At 37.7% G+C, this 17,468-nt stretch overlaps 1 protein-coding gene across 6 annotated transcripts in view; it reads right to left on the minus strand.

Moving 5' to 3' along the window:
* Nucleotides 1–4,864: 4,864 nt before the first annotated feature.
* TRMT9B (tRNA methyltransferase 9B (putative)) overlaps nt 4,865–17,468 on the minus strand; it is a 56,341-nt gene continuing 43,737 nt past the window's right edge. For 5 of the 6 annotated variants that reach the window (XM_059909198.1, XM_059909196.1, XM_059909201.1 and 2 more), the window contains 2 exons: nt 11,715–11,888; nt 4,865–6,133 (listed from right to left, as the gene is read on the minus strand). In XM_059909198.1, the coding sequence (XP_059765181.1) occupies nt 5,100–6,133; nt 11,715–11,888 (1,208 nt within the window). In that variant the 3' untranslated portion in view covers nt 4,865–5,099. Of the gene's footprint in view, nt 6,134–11,714; nt 11,889–17,468 lie in introns of those variants that run through there. The other variant, XM_059909200.1, reaches the window with a different exon arrangement.

Here is a 17,468-nt window from a genome sequence, read left to right on the forward strand (position 1 = left end):
ATTAGCTCTCTTAGGCTTCCGTGTTTGCATTCCCCATACCATGCCAAATGCTTTCTATTTGCATTATCATTTCAATCCTTGGTTGGTAAGAGTTCTTTTAAAATATTCCCACTTCAGTTTTGTAGATATTCGAGGTTGCAGATATGGAGTCTATAATATCAAACCAATAATCATACATTTGAGTTAAGATTGGGATGAGGGGAGTTGAGTGTTCTGGTTTGAGGTCTGCTGATGCTTCTGTAATTCCCTTCCACTTCCATGGTTTTTCCATCTGTTGGATGGGTGTGTGATGACACTTATCTCAGATGCCCTTTGAATTGACAGAATGAAGTCTGTTTCATGCATTTTTCTTTGGAGAAGGATTACAATTGGCATTTAAAATTCAAGTTTATATCCAGGGGATGTGATAATTACTTGTCATTATGTAAATCCTAATGAAAGTGTTGTTTAAAACAGCAGATTGCAAAACAGAAAAAAATGTTTGCAATTGCAAGAGATGAGGCTGAAAAATACTTGGGAGAATTTATGAAGGGGGGGATGTGCAGGCCATCCTAAAGAGTCTGCATTTTACTCTGTTGGGTGCGTTATTTTCTGAAATGTATTCCACAGAATGCTTGTGCTAGAGGATGTTACCATGTTGAGGGCAAGCTCAGTTAAATCAAATCCCAATTTACTTTAGGGGAGGCCTTAAATATGCTCATATGCATTGAGATTCTCTAAGAGGGGTTTTTGTAAATTGCTTTTCTCAAGCAAACCGATAGAATGCGGTAGTAGGTGCACAAGGAATATGAAAACTGCTCCAGTTTGGCACTTTCTGCTCAGTTAATTCTAATATTCTGTGTATCCTCGATACACCTGATATTCTTTGCCTTAGTATCCTATGTATTTGGCACACAACAGGGTTCAGTGAACAAATGGAAGGAATGAAATATCTGAATAGCCCTCTATTTTCTCACCTATAAAATGGGAAAACAATAATACCAATTTTTAGAGGATCGAAGAGTTGGATAAAAGTGATCACAGAGCATTTTGTGACTTTTTTTTTAATTAAAATCAAATGGAAAGAGAATTACAAATGAAAAAAGTTAATATAAAAGACAGGGAAAAATATATAAGGGATTCCTGTCCAATTACTGTCTAACTGTGAAATCTTTGCTTAACCTTACTAAAGCTTATTTGGAAAGGGGATAATCACACTTCCCCTTGAAATGTTCTCATAATCTGCCTTGCACCATGACTGGGGGTATACAGTGTTGTGGGTAAGAACACAGGCTGGGAGGCAGACTGCCTGGTTTGAAACTCAGCCCTGCCCTTTACTAGATGAATGTGGCATTGGGCAATTTAATTGATTTCTTTCTGACCCAGTTTTCCTAATCTGCAAAGTGGGAGCAATAAGTATACTTAGCAATGGTGAGGATTACAGATAAAATAATACATGTTAGATATTTAAGAAGTTAGCTGCTGTTATTATTTCATATTTCCTACACAATAGGAGAGACATGCTCAGGCTTGCCCTAATTTGTTCTTCCCAGACTGCACCTGCCTGGCCAGTGGTTATACCCCATTTCCCCCTCCCTCCCAAACTGAGTGCTCACAACTCATTTTTAAGGAATATCCTCGCCCACCGAGATCAACAGCTATTGGGTTAGACCCTCTATCCTCATCCGAACCCATTTACTTTTATTTTTAAAAAATCCACCAGTGCTTATTCTTTTGATGGCCATTAATATACAAGTACATTAACATTCCTAGCTGATTTAAATTTGGATTATTTTCTCTCTGGATTACTGCCAATTTTTGCCCATTCAATTGATGGTCAGTTAAAACCCAGAGGAAGTACTGACATCTAGAATTTGGAAGGACACAGAAAGGCAAACTAAAAACAGAAATCACACACCATCTTGTATATAGGGATGTGTGGTGGGAAGGGAAGAACAAACGAAATTGATAATCCAAGACATGTGTTAGATGGTTTGTTAGTTACCGTGACTTGCTGGTGTCATTTAATCACTTTGGTGACAATTTAAAAAATAATAGTTTGAATGGGCCACTCGCCTGGTTGCATCCTTTGTCCATGTTAACGCACTTTCCCCCAAATCGTTTAGCTGTTTGTGGAATTCCTCAAGTAGGCCAGTAAAGCATCAATAAGCCAGCAGAGGTTTTTAAGGCCCTTCCAAGAATCCCCCGCACATGCTCCCCTCCACTTCAGATAGTGGGACTCTGCAGTGATGCCAACAAGTAAAGGGGAATGAACAGGAAAGACACTCTTTGATCCAGTATTAATAACGGAGTCTAAGTTTTCAAAGTATGTACTTCAGATAGATTAGCAAAATCTATAATAGAGCAAGTTAAGGCCGACTGAATACTCACAAATAACCTGTGTATGTTTAAACTCACTTATTTGTATTTCCTTTTAAGGACAGTCCTAATATGAACAAAATTTATTTTAAATGATCAAGGTATTTACATTAGGTTGGGTCTTCAAGGGCATATATATCATGTATATATGAAGTATATGGATATACCATATCCATATATATCCATGGAGATTTATACATATATATGTATGTATATATCTCCAAAGGCAGAAGTTAGATTTAAGAGTGCTTTGCACATGAATACCAAAGAGATATTATCAACCACAGAGTCAAATATTTGCATACGAAATAAAGTCTGGATGAATAGAATTCTTGTGCTCGGCAGATGAAGGGCGAAAGATTGCTATTATTAGTGTTTTTTTAATTTACAGCCCTGTCAAAATTATGTGAAAATATTCCTCTCTCAAGAACTATTCTAGAGAGTCATTTTATACAAAGTGGGGTGTGTATGTGTGTGTGTGTGTGTAGGAAATTGCTCATATAAGTTTGCTCAAAGCTTTTCTGGTGCCATCTAATAAACTTGAGTTCCATGTAAGTGGTGGGCTACCACCAGAAAGCCCTGACTTGAAACAGATTTCTAGCACAAGGCTGGGATTAGAGATACATGTGACAACAGGCTTCAAGGAGAGGAAAAATCTACTTATAATAAAAAGGTCATCAAGCCTTAATTGTAAGAATGTCTCTGACTCTGAGAACATTTCTTTCCACCAAAAAAACCCACTAACGCTCATGACTTAATGTCCTCATTTAAGAAATGGAAGACATTAAATTAAATTTTAATTTATAGTCCACTTTTATGTCTCTTTTCATCGTCCCTCTAATGCAAACTGTGTGCTGAACAATATAAATCATAGATCTCATTTCCACCCGACAACCTCATCAAACGAAAAGGTGATGATGCAATCTTATTTCGAAGCCAAGAGAGAGTAATAAACACCAGTACTTTTCAGATGTACATTAAAAATAATCCTTTAGGACTTCCCTGGTGGCGCAGTGGTTAAGAATCTGCCTGCCAATGTAGGGGACATGGGTTCGAGCCCTGGTCCGGGAAGATCCCACATGCCGTGGAGCAACTAAGCCCGTGCGCCACAACTACTGAGCCTGCACTCTAGAGCCTGCGAGCCACAACTACTGAGCCCGTGTGCTACAACTACTGAAGCCCACAAGCCTACAGCCCATGCTCCGCAACAAGAGAAGCCACCGCAGTGAGAAGCCCGCGCACCACAATGAAGAGTAGCCCCCTCTCGCCGCAACTAGAGAAAGCCCATGTGCAGCAACGAAGATCCAATGCAGCCGAAAATAAATAAATAAAATAATTTTTTTTAAATCCTTTAAATTTCTTTGAAAGTAGCATCATTATTTTAAGTTAGAGCACAATTACCGAAGGGAAAAATAAGCCCAACACAAATGAAATCTTATACTATTTTAGTAATTTCAGTGGAAAACAAAACAAGAATTGGGTTTCCTCTGGGTTTACAGTGGTCCATACAGTAAAAAGCCTTTTGTCAAGTGTTGATTCTCTCCTCATTAAGGAACTGCCTGAAACTGTATTCTTGGGTCAACTTACTTTTGCTTCTCCTAATTATATGTGTGTCTCAGGATCCACGACATGGATTTAAACAGACCCATGGTTAAATGTAAACAGATGTGGTGACCAGACGGTGCCCAGCTATTCGTTTGTCTATAAAGTGGCAGAAATTGAACCCTTAATTAATAGGACTTGATTCTACCTAAATCCCTAATATAACTATTAAAATGTAGTCCCTTTCAATAAGATAAATGCCCAGATATTATTTTTAAAGATCCAACAATCAGTCCTCCACCAAGTCCAAATATCTTGTACCTTAATGATCTATTTGTTTTGAGAACCAATAAAAAGCACTGTTTCAACCAGATTCTCATTTCCTAAGTATCCCTTCAATGCATAAGTAAAACATCATTCCAGATGAAAACTCATTAGTCAATCTTGGTCTTGCCGTAACTAGATATTCCTGCTTCTAATAAAGTTGGAAGAATACCACCTGGGTAACTTGCAACAACTTCCCGGTGCCCACATACTCCACTCTCTACATGCTGACAGTGCCTTTAAAGCCTTCTGAGCAACATCAAAAACATTATTTACTTATCTTGAAGCAAGTTCGCTTATCATCTAGAAAAGTTCTCAGAACCCTTCTTGTCTCTCTCCACCGTCTCTCACCTTTCTGAAGACTTTAAATAGAAGCAAGGCCTTGGCAATGAAATAATTTATCACATGGTTCAATTTACATTTGTGCAGTGGTACAAGTTTACCTATTATCTTGCACACAGATCTAAATTATAACCAGAGAAGTAGGAATTACCCCCTTCCTATATACAAATGATGTTTTTAAAAGGTATACTTAAAAGCAGAATCTTTTGAAATCACTATATAATACTGAAAAACAGTATACATGTATTGTTATAGTAATTCAGCTGTATTGAAGTTCATGTTATATTGCTTCTTCAGATCTCTTATATTAACATTTAACCACAAATACTCTTTGTCAGATGCTTCAGATGCCAAGCACTGTGCTTGTCTATAGACTAAAAAGATGATGAATTCATAGTCTCTATAGACCAAAATATAAATGGATTAAATACAGACCAAATGACGAAATTGGATGCCCCTTCAGGGAACCATATCACAAACCCAGTGAGAAGAATGGGGTTCATCTTTTGGAGGAGATGTCTGAAATGATCCGGTCAATCACAACTTTCCTTCTTCTCTGCAATGATACACCAGTTGCCATGATCATTCCCAGAGCTCAGAATATGGAGCTCCGACACACTCTCCTTCAGCAGGCCATAGAGCTCGCCTTCTCGAAACACGTGGTAATAGCGCATAAAGGCACCAGAATCCAAAATGTCGGACTGTTGTTCTTCGACAGAAATGGTGTCACCTGGGTTAGAATCTTTGGAATCAGCTGCAGAAATCCTCCTCCATATTTTACTAGCAGAAGGGGTACCCTCTTCTAAGTTACCTGCATCCATACAATTCTCCTTGGTATTGGTGCTACCCAGAAAATTCCCATCTCCATTTCTCCTCACGCCTCTTGGATGGTCTCCATTTAGGTGTTTGTGTGTGGCGGGCGCTCTCAGCCATTCCAGGTGTTTTTGAGAAGTCTCCACAAACACTTCCTCATCTAAATTTTGCTCTCCTGTTGAAAATGGCTCTGGATGATCTAAGTCGAAACTTGAGTGTCTTGAAGGCTGGGTGGATATCGTGCTATTGGCCCAACTTTCTGTGTTTTTCAAGGGTCTCATTTTTTCAATTTGCTTCCTCAGAGTTGATTCATCCAAAGATCTAGAGGAAAACCAGGAACGAAAAGACTTCCCCAGCGTGTTATAGAATCCATTTTCTTCCTCGCCTTCCTTGGAAATATTTGCACAGCAGGTGCCAGCCAGAGCAGAGTCACAATCCACGCTATGGGACCGCCTCGAATCCCAGCGCCCCTTGAAACAAACGGAACAGCGGCACACAGAGCAGGGAGGGTGGTAGGGATGGCTTCTTTCTGGATGCCCACACTGCTTCTTTCTCCCAGGCTGGCTGGATTCCGAGAGGGGCTGGGAGCACAAGGCTTTGTTCCATGGAACAAGCACGTCTTGCTTCTCAAAGTGCCGGTTCTTTTGTTCCATGGCCCAAACATAAATCATCAGCTGGCCTCCAGGAACTAAGACCCTGGCCATTTCCTTTATTGCTCTGATTCTTCTTTGTTTTGTAGAAAAATGATGTATGACTGAAAAAGAAGAAACTAGATCTCAGTGTGTATATACACACGTAAACCTACACATTTATAGGCTAGTATTTTCCATATAAAAATGATGCATTTTTTTTCCTAAATAAAGATTTTTATAGAATTATATCATAACTGTTTTCTGGGTTGAAGAATGATAAAGAAAGAGGTATGCTTTCTTTTTTTAAATTTTATATTGGAGTATAGTTGATCAACAATATTGTGTTCGTTTCAGGTGTACAGCAAAGTGATTATACATATACATGTATCTATTCTTTTTCAAATTCTTTTCCCATTTAGGTTATTTATTACAGAATATTGAGCAGAGTTCCCTGTGCTATACAATAGGTCCTTGCTGGTCATCTATCTTAAAACATAGCAGTGTGTACATGTCGATCCCAAACTCCCTAACTATTCCTTCTCCCCACCCTTCCCCGCCCCGGTAACCAGAAGTTCGTTCTCTAAATCTGTGAGTCTGTTTCTGTTTTGTAAATAAGTTCATTTGTATCATTTTTTTTAAAAATTCTACACATAAGTGATATCACATATTTGACTTTGACTGACTTCACTTAGTATGATGCAATTTTGAGATGTAGTAATAATTGCTTATAGTTTTTAATAATGTTAATATAATATGGAATTGTTGTGTATACTTAAGAAAAAGCAGCTTATAGGTCATCATTTTACTTGCGGTCTTTGCAAAGTTAAAGTGCGAGTCAAGCAGGACTGCCTGTATCTAGTCTTAGGTGGGTTATTAGGCATATTTTTATCAAACAGTATATAGAAAGCACTAGTCTGTTAGCTTCTAGAGTTTAATCACACTGTGTCAAGAGAAAACATCAAATTATTTTTCCACACATATGCCTGTCACTTAGGTAGGAAATTAGCTCTCAGGAAAGTCTGTACACTACTGCTCAGATATGAATAGTGAGGGAACAGAGAAGATGAAACAGCTCCTGTAACCTCAGCATAATCCAGAGGTTAGTAATGGTTTCAGGCAAATAAATCTCTTTAGTTTACCTGCCACAGAGAGATAGTAAATGCCTAAAATGAGATGATTATATGGCTAAAGCTGTCAAAGGAAGATTATACAAGAGGCACACTTTGTATTGTTCCCAATCAGGTTTGCTTTCCTATCAGCAGTGCACAAACCCTGGTTTCTCTTACTGTACCATGCAGCAGTGCAAGAGGTATTAGGTTCAAATGCATTTAAGGAACAGGACACCAGTGTATTTTGTCCTAGATCTACCAGTGACCAGCCTTGTGATCTTTGACCAATTACTTTACTTCACTAGGTGTCAGGCTGTTCTCCCCAATCCCCATCCCCAAAGAAAGGGCCCTTTATAATGGTCAGTTTGAAAGCTTACACTTCTCGAAGTAGTGTCATGGTCAATGAGCTAAAAGGGGGCAGAGAAGTCAGGACTGAGTAGGACTTAGGACAGTACTAACGTTCACATCTGTGACTACTCCTGGCCGTTAATGTCCCCCATAACTTGCACCTCATTCACTCTGGAACTTCCATGGGTGTGTTTTCTAAATGCAGGTGATCCTCGTCATCTGTGGATTCTGTATCTGCAAATTTGCCTACTTGCTAAAATTGTCTTGTGACTTCAGAACTCAGTACGCTCAGCGTTTTCGTGGTCATTCCTTGACATGCGTAGAACAGCCAAAAAGTTGAGCCTCCCAAGGCACACGTTCCCAGCTGGGGTCCAGTGAGGAGATGCTCTGCCTTCCTGTCTCAGCTCTGGTGCTGTCAACAAGTGTCCTTTTCACAGTCTGTTTCGTGCCGTGTGTTTTCTCATTTTGGTGTTTTATTGGTGATCTCTCTGTTGACGATCCCTCACAGCCCTGCCCCAGCACCGGGTGGAAGTGCTGTCTAGGGTTCGTAAGCCGTAAGGCTGCGATGTGTCTTACAGAGAAAATATGTGAGTTAGATGAGCTCCTTTTGGGTGTTATAGTGCTGCTGGCATGAGTTCAAAATTAAATAAGTCATCTTTAAACAGAAACGCACATAAAACAAGATGACGTGCTGATTAGTTGACAAAAGTATTGTGACCAGAGGCTCACAAGAACCTAATCCTGTATTTCCCCTGGGAGCAATGGTTCAGTATTTGTTAATTCAGTGTTCATGGGACATTACAGAACATAACCACGGTGAATAATGAGAATCGACTGTATTCTTGTGTTTTGGCCATTAAACAGAAAACGCCATTAAACCAGGACTATTTTAATACAGTAATTTCTTTTTATCAGATTTATAGGTCTTCAACATTTCAGGATTCTTGGCTTCAGAAGTTGTTTTTTTTAAAATATTTATTTATGTATTTGGCTGTGCCGGGTCTTAGTTGCAGCATGCAGGATCTTTAGTTGCAGCATGTGGGATCTAGTTCCCTGACCAGGGATCAAACCCGGGGCCCCTGCAGTGGGAGCACAGAGTCTTAGCCACTGGACCACCAGGGAAGCCCCCAGAAGTTTTGTTTTTAAGGAATAACATCTTTATATTTTTCATTCCTGAAATATTTGTTATGCGATAATCCATTTTAATACCATAATTTCACCCAGGAAATATCTGAATCTTTCATATTATATTTTATATTTATATTTAACATATAATACTAAGTAACTTTTAAGCCAAATGCTTTTGAAAAAAAAAATTTACAAATGAAGTTTTCATTACATATAAAATGTATTATACATGCCTATGCATACATGTTCTATTAAGAAACATTGTAAATGTAACCCAAATGGGACCTAAACATATATTTATATGAATTTTATCAATGTCAGGAAACTGTGTTGAATTTTAAAGGATAAAAATGTCCCCTGTTGTTTAAAAATCATAATCACGATTTAAAGGCAAAAGTAGTACTCAGTATATGTATCCTGTAGGATAGGGTGTTGAATTGAACAAGTAGAATTCAATGACTGAACTCCAGAATCAGAAATTACACAAGATCATCTTTAAAGTCCTGTTATATCTTGGGATTTTATGATGTATTGTTATTTAATTTTTCAAGGGTGTTTGTCTCATCTAACTGGAAGTATTCAGAATCCGTGGGTATAGCAAGAAGCAGAATTTTTCAACCTCAGCATTGTTGGTGTTTGTAAACAAGCTAGATGATTTTTTCTTGTGGGAGCTGGGGAGGCAGCAAGTAGATGACAGCAGCACATACACATACCCAGTTGTGACAACCAAAAATGTCTCCAGACATTGACAGGCGTCGCCTGAGGGTGGGGGGCAGTGTAACCGCAAGTTGAGAACCACTGGCACGAATAGTTGGTTGACACTATTTCAATAGATGAACAAATTTTTATAAAATTTTGGTCATACTATTCTTTTTTTTTTTTTAACATCTTTATTGGAGTACGATTGCTTTACAATGGTGTGTTAGTTTCTGCTGTATAACAAAGTGAATCAGCTCTACAGACACATGTCATACTATTCTAAAAGTAAGCAGAAAGACTGTTTCTTTTTGTAATCTGTGAGTAAAACATAAGGAATGTATAATTAGGTATGATGCTTACCGTCTCATTATTAAGTGACATGGAAAACTATATATTTAAAACTATATTTCTTCATGTTAAGCAAGAAATGCCAACATACAGAATTCTAAATAGGGAAGTAAATATATATGGACATAGGAGAGACGGTTTATTGAAAGTTCTCATAATATAGTTCTAAATGTAAAATCTAATTGGAAATTGACTGCACCACGTTAATTTATAGTTACAGTTCATAAAAACACATGCTGGGTTTCCACCTAAGGAAGCATTTTTCACTGGAAGATGGCAACCAGGTGTGCTCCATTTCCTCTGTGGGCAGGAGACTTAAACTGAAAGAAAAGAAGGACTTAACCATGTACAACATGGAGCATTTCCCCAAAGTAAGAAAGTTGGTCAGTAACCCCACGCCTGCAACAGTGGTTCAACAGCACAGGCTCTTTGTAGGTAGCCAGCTGTATAGACTCTACAACTAAAGTAAACAATAGAAGAGCAAAAAAATACACTTCTCTGACCTCTCTCCAATTTCTGGTTCTTTAGGTGGCATGACCGAACCAAAAATTCCTCCTACTAAAGATTCAGAGCATTGTATAGTGTTGCTTGGTTCAACAAGAACCCCTTCTCTTAATGCTTAAAACCAAATGGACTGGGCTTCCCTGGTGGCGCAGGGGTTGAGAGTCCACCTGCCAATGCAGGGGACACGGGTTCGAGCCCTGGTCTGGGAGGATCCCACGTGCCGCGGAGTAACTGGGCCCGTGAGCCACAACTGCTGAGCCTGCGCGTCTGGAGCCTGTGCTCCGCAACAAGAGAGGCCACGATAGTGAGAGGCCCGCGCACCGCAATGAAGAGTGGCCCCCGCTTGCCGCAACTAGAGAAAGCCCTCGCACAGAAACGAAGACCCAACACAGCCATAAAATAAAATAAATAAATAAATTAAAAAAAAAAAAACTTAAAAAAAAAAAAAACCAAATGGACTTAACAGTTTCAAACGCAAAGAAGTAGGGCTGTCAAAGAGCAGGTTTCCATGGCAACCACCTCCTGCCAGTCCTAATTAGTTCCAAGGTTATGGCATCCAAGCCGGCATCCCCTCACTATGCAAAGATACAGTCCCCAGCTAATGGTGGAAATACCGATTTCTCATCTATTCCAGGACGGAGCAAACAGTCTTATTCCATATGTTTATCTAGCAGTCAGTTTTATATAGATTCACCTTGCTTTGATAAAGCTTGTTATATTCAAATACATTAATTTTTTTTAAGTGTGTTGGAGGAAATAATTTGCCCTGCAAAAGATTTTTCGCTCTGGGAAAGGATTTGCCACAAGATTTCCTTAAATAACATGATTCCCCAGCATACTTAAATATGACTAACACACTAAGTTTCAGGAGTATATGTATTGAGTAAAATGACCCTTACCTGTGTATATTTCAAGCATGGATTTTTGCTGTTTCTTTTCATTTTTGGCATGTATATTTTATGGGCACACTTGTTGGGAGAATATGAGGAATGTATTCCCTAGATTTATGAACAATCTCTGGCAGTAAGAGAACAGAGTGGCACTATAAAAACAATGCAGTCTGGGACCAGGTGGGACCATCTTCCCCGGCGACTTTTGTACAGTGAGTGGCAGGTTGGTGACACATCCTGCCAGTGACATTCAGTGCCTTAGTCCTACAATATTCTGCTAATAAAGGGCACACCTGTGGCCTGAAAACAGTAATATGACTTCTAAAGATCTACTTCACGTTGAAAGAATCTGGCTTCATTTCAATAGAACAAAGTACTATTTTCAATGAGTACAATTCCTCCAATACTTTCTTACTCGTAAGTGAAAGAAATTGGAATGAGTCATCAAAAAGAAGAAAACAACAGTTTGAGGGTTGAACTAGTTAAAACGATCGTATGTACCACCATAAGTACGTTTGAACTTAGTTAAATAGTTCAGTTGCAATATTTTTAAAAATTAGATAAAATGAATTACATAGATCTTTCTACAAAGAATGGACGTTGAGTTGTGAGAGCAGCCTCAACCAGGTAACGTTATTCTCATGGTGAAGAGTGAATGTGTGACGGGGCTGCCTTACCTCCTATGGAGATGATGGCGTCGAAGCCCTGATCCCTAAAGGGGAGATTAAGGTTGTCACATACCATGACTTCACATCCTCTACGCCGGGCAATCTCTACCAATGGCGCACAGTAGTCACAGCCCAGGGTATGTACCTGGCTGTTCACTTTAAGATACTTTCCAGTTCCACAACCTGCAAGAGAAAAACCTGCGTTACACGCTATCCTTAATGGAAAGTGGAACATTGTCGGTTACTTTGTCTTATCACAGGGAATAGAAATAACTTGATACAGGCAAACCTCGGGGATGCTGCGGGTTCCATTCCAGACCATTGCAATAAAGCGAATGTCACAATGAAGCGAGTCACATGACTCTTTTGGCTTGTCAGTGCATTTAAAAGTTACGTTTACACTATACTGTGGTCTGTTCAGTGTCCAACGGCATTATGTCTACAAAAACAATGTACATACCTTAATTTTAGAACAGTGTATTGCTAAAAAATGTTAACCATCATCTGAGCCTTCAGCAAGTCATAACGTTTTTGCTGGTGGAGGGTTTGAAATACCGTGAGAATTACCAAAATGTGACACAGAGACACGAAGTGAGCAAATGGTGTTGGAAAAATGGCACCAATAGACTGGCTCAGTGCAGGGTTGCCACAAACCTTTAGTTGGTACAAAACACAATACAGTATCTGGGAAGTGCAATAAAATGAGGTCTGCCTGTATTAACTAACCAAGACAGAACACAACATGGATTGAAGGTACGCACAAAAACAAAAAGAAAAGCCTTCAGAGAGCACGTACATGTTTTTATATAGGAGATAAGAGGAAACGAAAATGGGAAAAAGAAATATTATTTATTGAATATTTAATGAGGTCATGTCCATAGGGCTTTCTTAACAGGATAGCACAATCAAGAAATGTCAGCTGGCCTCCAGCAGCAAATAATAGTTCCCTAGTATCCTAGTGACAGGGTCCAGTCTCTTTACAAAAGTTACCTTCACACACATATTTCGTTATGTTTAGGTCTACATGTTCTGGGCATTTATTCTTGTGTTATCTTGCCGAACCTTCATCACTTGCTGGCTATGTAAAACAAACTACTGTCAACAACTTTTCAATGGGTATAGATAAAATAACTAACGCAATAAAACAGGCCTTTCAAAAATTTAAAATTTGAATTTGAATGAAAAAAGGATTTCAGCATCTTTTTATCCAATCTGTTGTCAGTGCTAGGTTTTAAATGATCTCTATTAACTCTGAATACAACTCTGACAAAGAACGATTTTTTCTTAAATAGACCATTTTTTAAAAAAATATTTATTTGTTTATTTGGCTGCACCAGGTCTTAGTTGTGGCATGCAGGATCTTTAGTTGCGGCATGCAGGATCTAGTTCCCTGACCAGGGATCGAACCCAGGCACCCTGCATTGGGAGCTTGGAGTCTTAACCACTGGACCACCAGGGAAGTCCCTTAAATAGACCATTTTTGACATTCACTTTCTGGTGGCAGAGACCCAAGTAATTCAAGATTTACACAGCCTAAAGATTTAGATCAATCAGATCTCACAGATACTATGGTGAAGAAGGTAGTAACATAAAGGAATAATCATCTTGAAACAAAGCCTTCTGTGATCTAGTACCTAGTATTTTATTCTAGCACAGACATATCATCTATTTCTTTTTTCAGAAATATTTAAAGATGTCATTAGAGTTGATATCCCTACCTGCTGGCATTAGCTCTAATTTTTTTTGCCTGAAAAATATCTACCACTATTCAAAGATGATTAGTTTGCTGCTTTTGAAATACATCGCAACAGTCTTTGATAACTCCTCCTTAATAGGTGCTATTCAAAATTATGAGACACTAAAAGCATAATTAAGATTCATTGATGCCAGCTGAGACAGTGGAGAGCTTGTGAATAAAAAATAAGATTTCCAGCTTCATTATTTCAATGTAAATGATGGAGGTCTTGGAAATATTTTAGATCTCATAGCCACTGTTCCTAAGAATGCTTTTGCAAAAAAGGATCCAATATTTGAGGGCAATCATGGGGAAAATATAATTCACAAAGTATTTTAAAATTGAAATCCCAAACATTTCAAAGACGATGCTCATATTTTAAGAAAAATAATCTTGTAAAATTTTTTGCTGTTTTGAACTGGCTCAGGGGATACATTTAGAGAAATGAAAGGGAAAATTACTTCAAAGATACTAATAAAAACAGGTTCATAGAACATTGGAGCTAGAGGGACATGTTCAGAGAGCATCTGGTAACAATGAGGAAACTGAGGTCTTTTCAGATCTCATCATCTCCTGAAACATTTCCAGTGCCCCTGATACCTTTGATATCCTGTATTTGTTTCTCTCTTTTTTTTTTATTTGCGGCCATGCCGCGAGGCTTGTGGGATCTTAGTTCCCCGACCAGAGATTGAACCCGGGGCCACGGCAGTGAAAGCACCGAGTCCTAACCACTGGACTGCCAGGGAAGGCCCCTGTATTCATTTCTAATGGCATTCATTTTTAAAGATAGTAATGGAACTCCTGAATATGATGCAATTATCCATTTTCTAAGTGCAGACACCGAGGTGCTAGAGAGGGGAGATTTTATCCTAATGAGGAAATCAAGAATACTGCCAAGCCTAGTCACCCCATTATCTTCAACATGCAAGAAGTAAATCAGAACATTTTTGATACTGCAGCTCCTGTACACAACAGTCATGCTCCTTTACAAAATCTCATTAAATGATAACCTTCTGTGGTACTGCAGAGATACAACAGCCAAGTGTCTGCATGCTTCCGTTCCCCTCTATTTTGTATTCTGCACCTCACTACAACTAAGGAAGAAAACAGATAATTGCCTCAATTCAACAAGATGTTTTGGCCCATGGTGGGCGGAGTATTTGCTAGAAATAATTAATCTGAATGTTCCCTCTGAAGTTTGCAGAAAGAACTACATTTTATAAATTAAGAGTTTTTTGCTAAGACCTTATCTGAAAGAGAATTCTCTTTTCCTATGGGAAAAGGAAGACTATAACCTATTTATTTCTCCTTTTATGTACATCTTTTGAAGTCAGAGATGAGGCAATATGTTTTATTCTGCAGGCCTGGTGCCTGCCACTTAGTAGGAGCTCTAAATTTTTATTGACTCAGAGAAGGAATGGTAATTAGAGAATAACTTAGCAAATGAAGTCTGACCACAGAATATGGGAATAAATAATTGAGAGTTAAAAGGCAAAAAGAATTTTAATTATTGAAAAATTAGTTTTAGTTATGTATACCAAAATAAAAATTTCAATACTATTAGGTTAGTTGTCTCTGATGTCAGGTAAAAAGGTCACCTTGCTCAGAAAAGAATCTAGTTCTAATCTTTATTCTGCTTCCTAAACTAATCCAAGTAAAGCCCTCAAGCCACAGAACACCCTCCATGGATCACCTTTTTTTTTTAAATGTTACAGTCCATTTTTATTCATAATTTATTAGTTTAATACTTTCTTGAATTGAGAGAAATATGGGTTTTATATATATAAGGATAAGGTTATGATAAAATGGTTTGGTTAACCAAATGTGGTTCAGTTTTATTTTTTATTTTAGTTTATTTAAAAAAAAAATTTTTGGAGTATATTTGATTTACAATGTTGTGTTACTTTCTGCTGGACAGCAAAGTGAATTAGTTATACATATACATATATCCACTCTTTTTTTTTTAGATTCTTTTCCCATATGGGCCATTACAGAGTACTGAGTAGAGTTCTCTGTGCTATATAGCAGGGTCTTATTATTTATCTATTTTATATATAGTAATGTGTATATGTCAGTCCCAATCTCCCAATTTATCCCTGGCATGCACCATCTTCTAATGGCCTTAAATTACTAGCCCATTTCAGGAAAAGGTATTGCCTTAATTGCAAAGATCACAGGATTTTCTGAGGGTACTTTGCATTTCTGCTGTCTCTGAATCATCAACGCTCTTTATATTTAAACTACAGTTCCTGCTCACTTCATTCCTGATACCTGCCCTGAAGAGTTAGTTTCCATCAGGAGCCATTATCACACACCTCAGCAGATCAGCTGGGAGTGGGGTGATGTGCTTAATAAAATTTAGCCAATAAAAAAATCGCACCACTAAAATAGCGAAGCGGCTAGATAATTCCTGTATGGGCAACTGGAACCTGATTACCTCTGCGTGTTTATTACCTATGCAAAGTTTTATTAGTCATTAATTATAAATTGCTAATCTAATAACCAGTCAAATTAAACTGTTGATGATTTTAGCTAAGTGGAAAACCTAGAAAGAAAAAATATTTCCTTTTGGAGATAGTCGTATTGTTCTACTTCCTTTTTTTTCTCCTAATCCCTTTGGGCTTCTTTCTTTCCTTTTCATTGATTTCTTCTTAATTTCAATTTTATTTTAAAACTTGTCTTTCACTGTATAATCAAAATATTCTTATTTACTTATTGAGTGGTAAAAAGTATAAATAGTATAAAAATCAAAAGATACAGATGGGTGAATAACATTTACTAGATATAATTATTGATTTGCACAGCGGTACTTAAAGAATATTATTTGTGCCATAATTTGTAGTAGCAAAATACAGCAAACAACATACATATCTGTTGGTATAGTGTTATTAGCATAGAAAGCTATGCAGCTTTTAATAGTTAGCAGCTCTATGAGAACAAACGTGGAGTGATCTCAATATATTAAAAGAAACAAGAGCTAGGTGTATAGCAGTTTGTATAACATACTAATTTGTGTAATTGAAAAAGGGAAATCCACCCATGCGCACACTTATATGCACAAATATGCTTATATTTATGTGAAATACCTCAAGAAGATTATACAAGAAGCTAAGAGCATGGTGCCTCTGATGTGGGTTACTTGGTGCTGGAAGACTGGGATGAGAGAATATCTTTCACTGTACATTTTTTTATACCTTGTTGTTAAGCCATTTAAATGGATTACCTATCAAAAAAATTTTAAGCAATTTGTATTCCCCCCATTTTTGAACTGTTTGTTCATATGGTTTCATCATTTTGTAGGGGGGTTGTTGGTCTTTTTCATACTGACTTTGAAGAAGGCTCCACAGAGTAAGAGAATTGTCTATTTTTCTATCAGATATATTGCAGATATTTTTACCTAGTTTGTTTTTGGTTTTTTACTTCATTTATGTATTTGTCTAGAAATTTGCCTTGTAGAACCTTTTAAATTTTATGTTGTCAAAAATACCAATGCAATTAATCCTCATTACTCACAGACTCTGTATCTGCCTCTTCACCTATTGCTAAAATTTATTTGCAGTGCCCAAGTCTGTACTGGCAGCGCATGTGTGTAAAGCTTTAAACAGAAACACACATGAAACAAGGTTAGTTATTGATCAGTTGACAAAAATATTGTGACCACAGGCTCCTAGGAACCTAATCCAGTATTTCCCCTAGGGCAATAACTCAGTATTCACTAATTCAGGGTTCACGGAAACTTTATAGAACCTAACTACTGTGGATAATGACAACCAACTGTATTTTATTTTATGACTTCTCCCTTTTTATGTGTCATACATTGAGAGGCCTTTTGCTTTTGAGAATATTTTTTTAAATTATATAGTCATCATCTAGTCCTTTAATGAATTCATTTTCTTATACTTAAATCTTTGCTCCATTTGGAATTTTTGGTGTAAGGTATGAGAAAGTAGCATATATATTCTGTTGTCCCCAAACCTTTTCCTCCCAGTTGATTTAAGATTCTGGTACTTTGCTTATATTATGAGTGG

The sequence above is a fragment of the Balaenoptera ricei genome, chromosome 21, assembly GCF_028023285.1.
Source record: "Balaenoptera ricei isolate mBalRic1 chromosome 21, mBalRic1.hap2, whole genome shotgun sequence".
Classification (NCBI taxonomy): domain Eukaryota; kingdom Metazoa; phylum Chordata; class Mammalia; order Artiodactyla; family Balaenopteridae; genus Balaenoptera; species Balaenoptera ricei.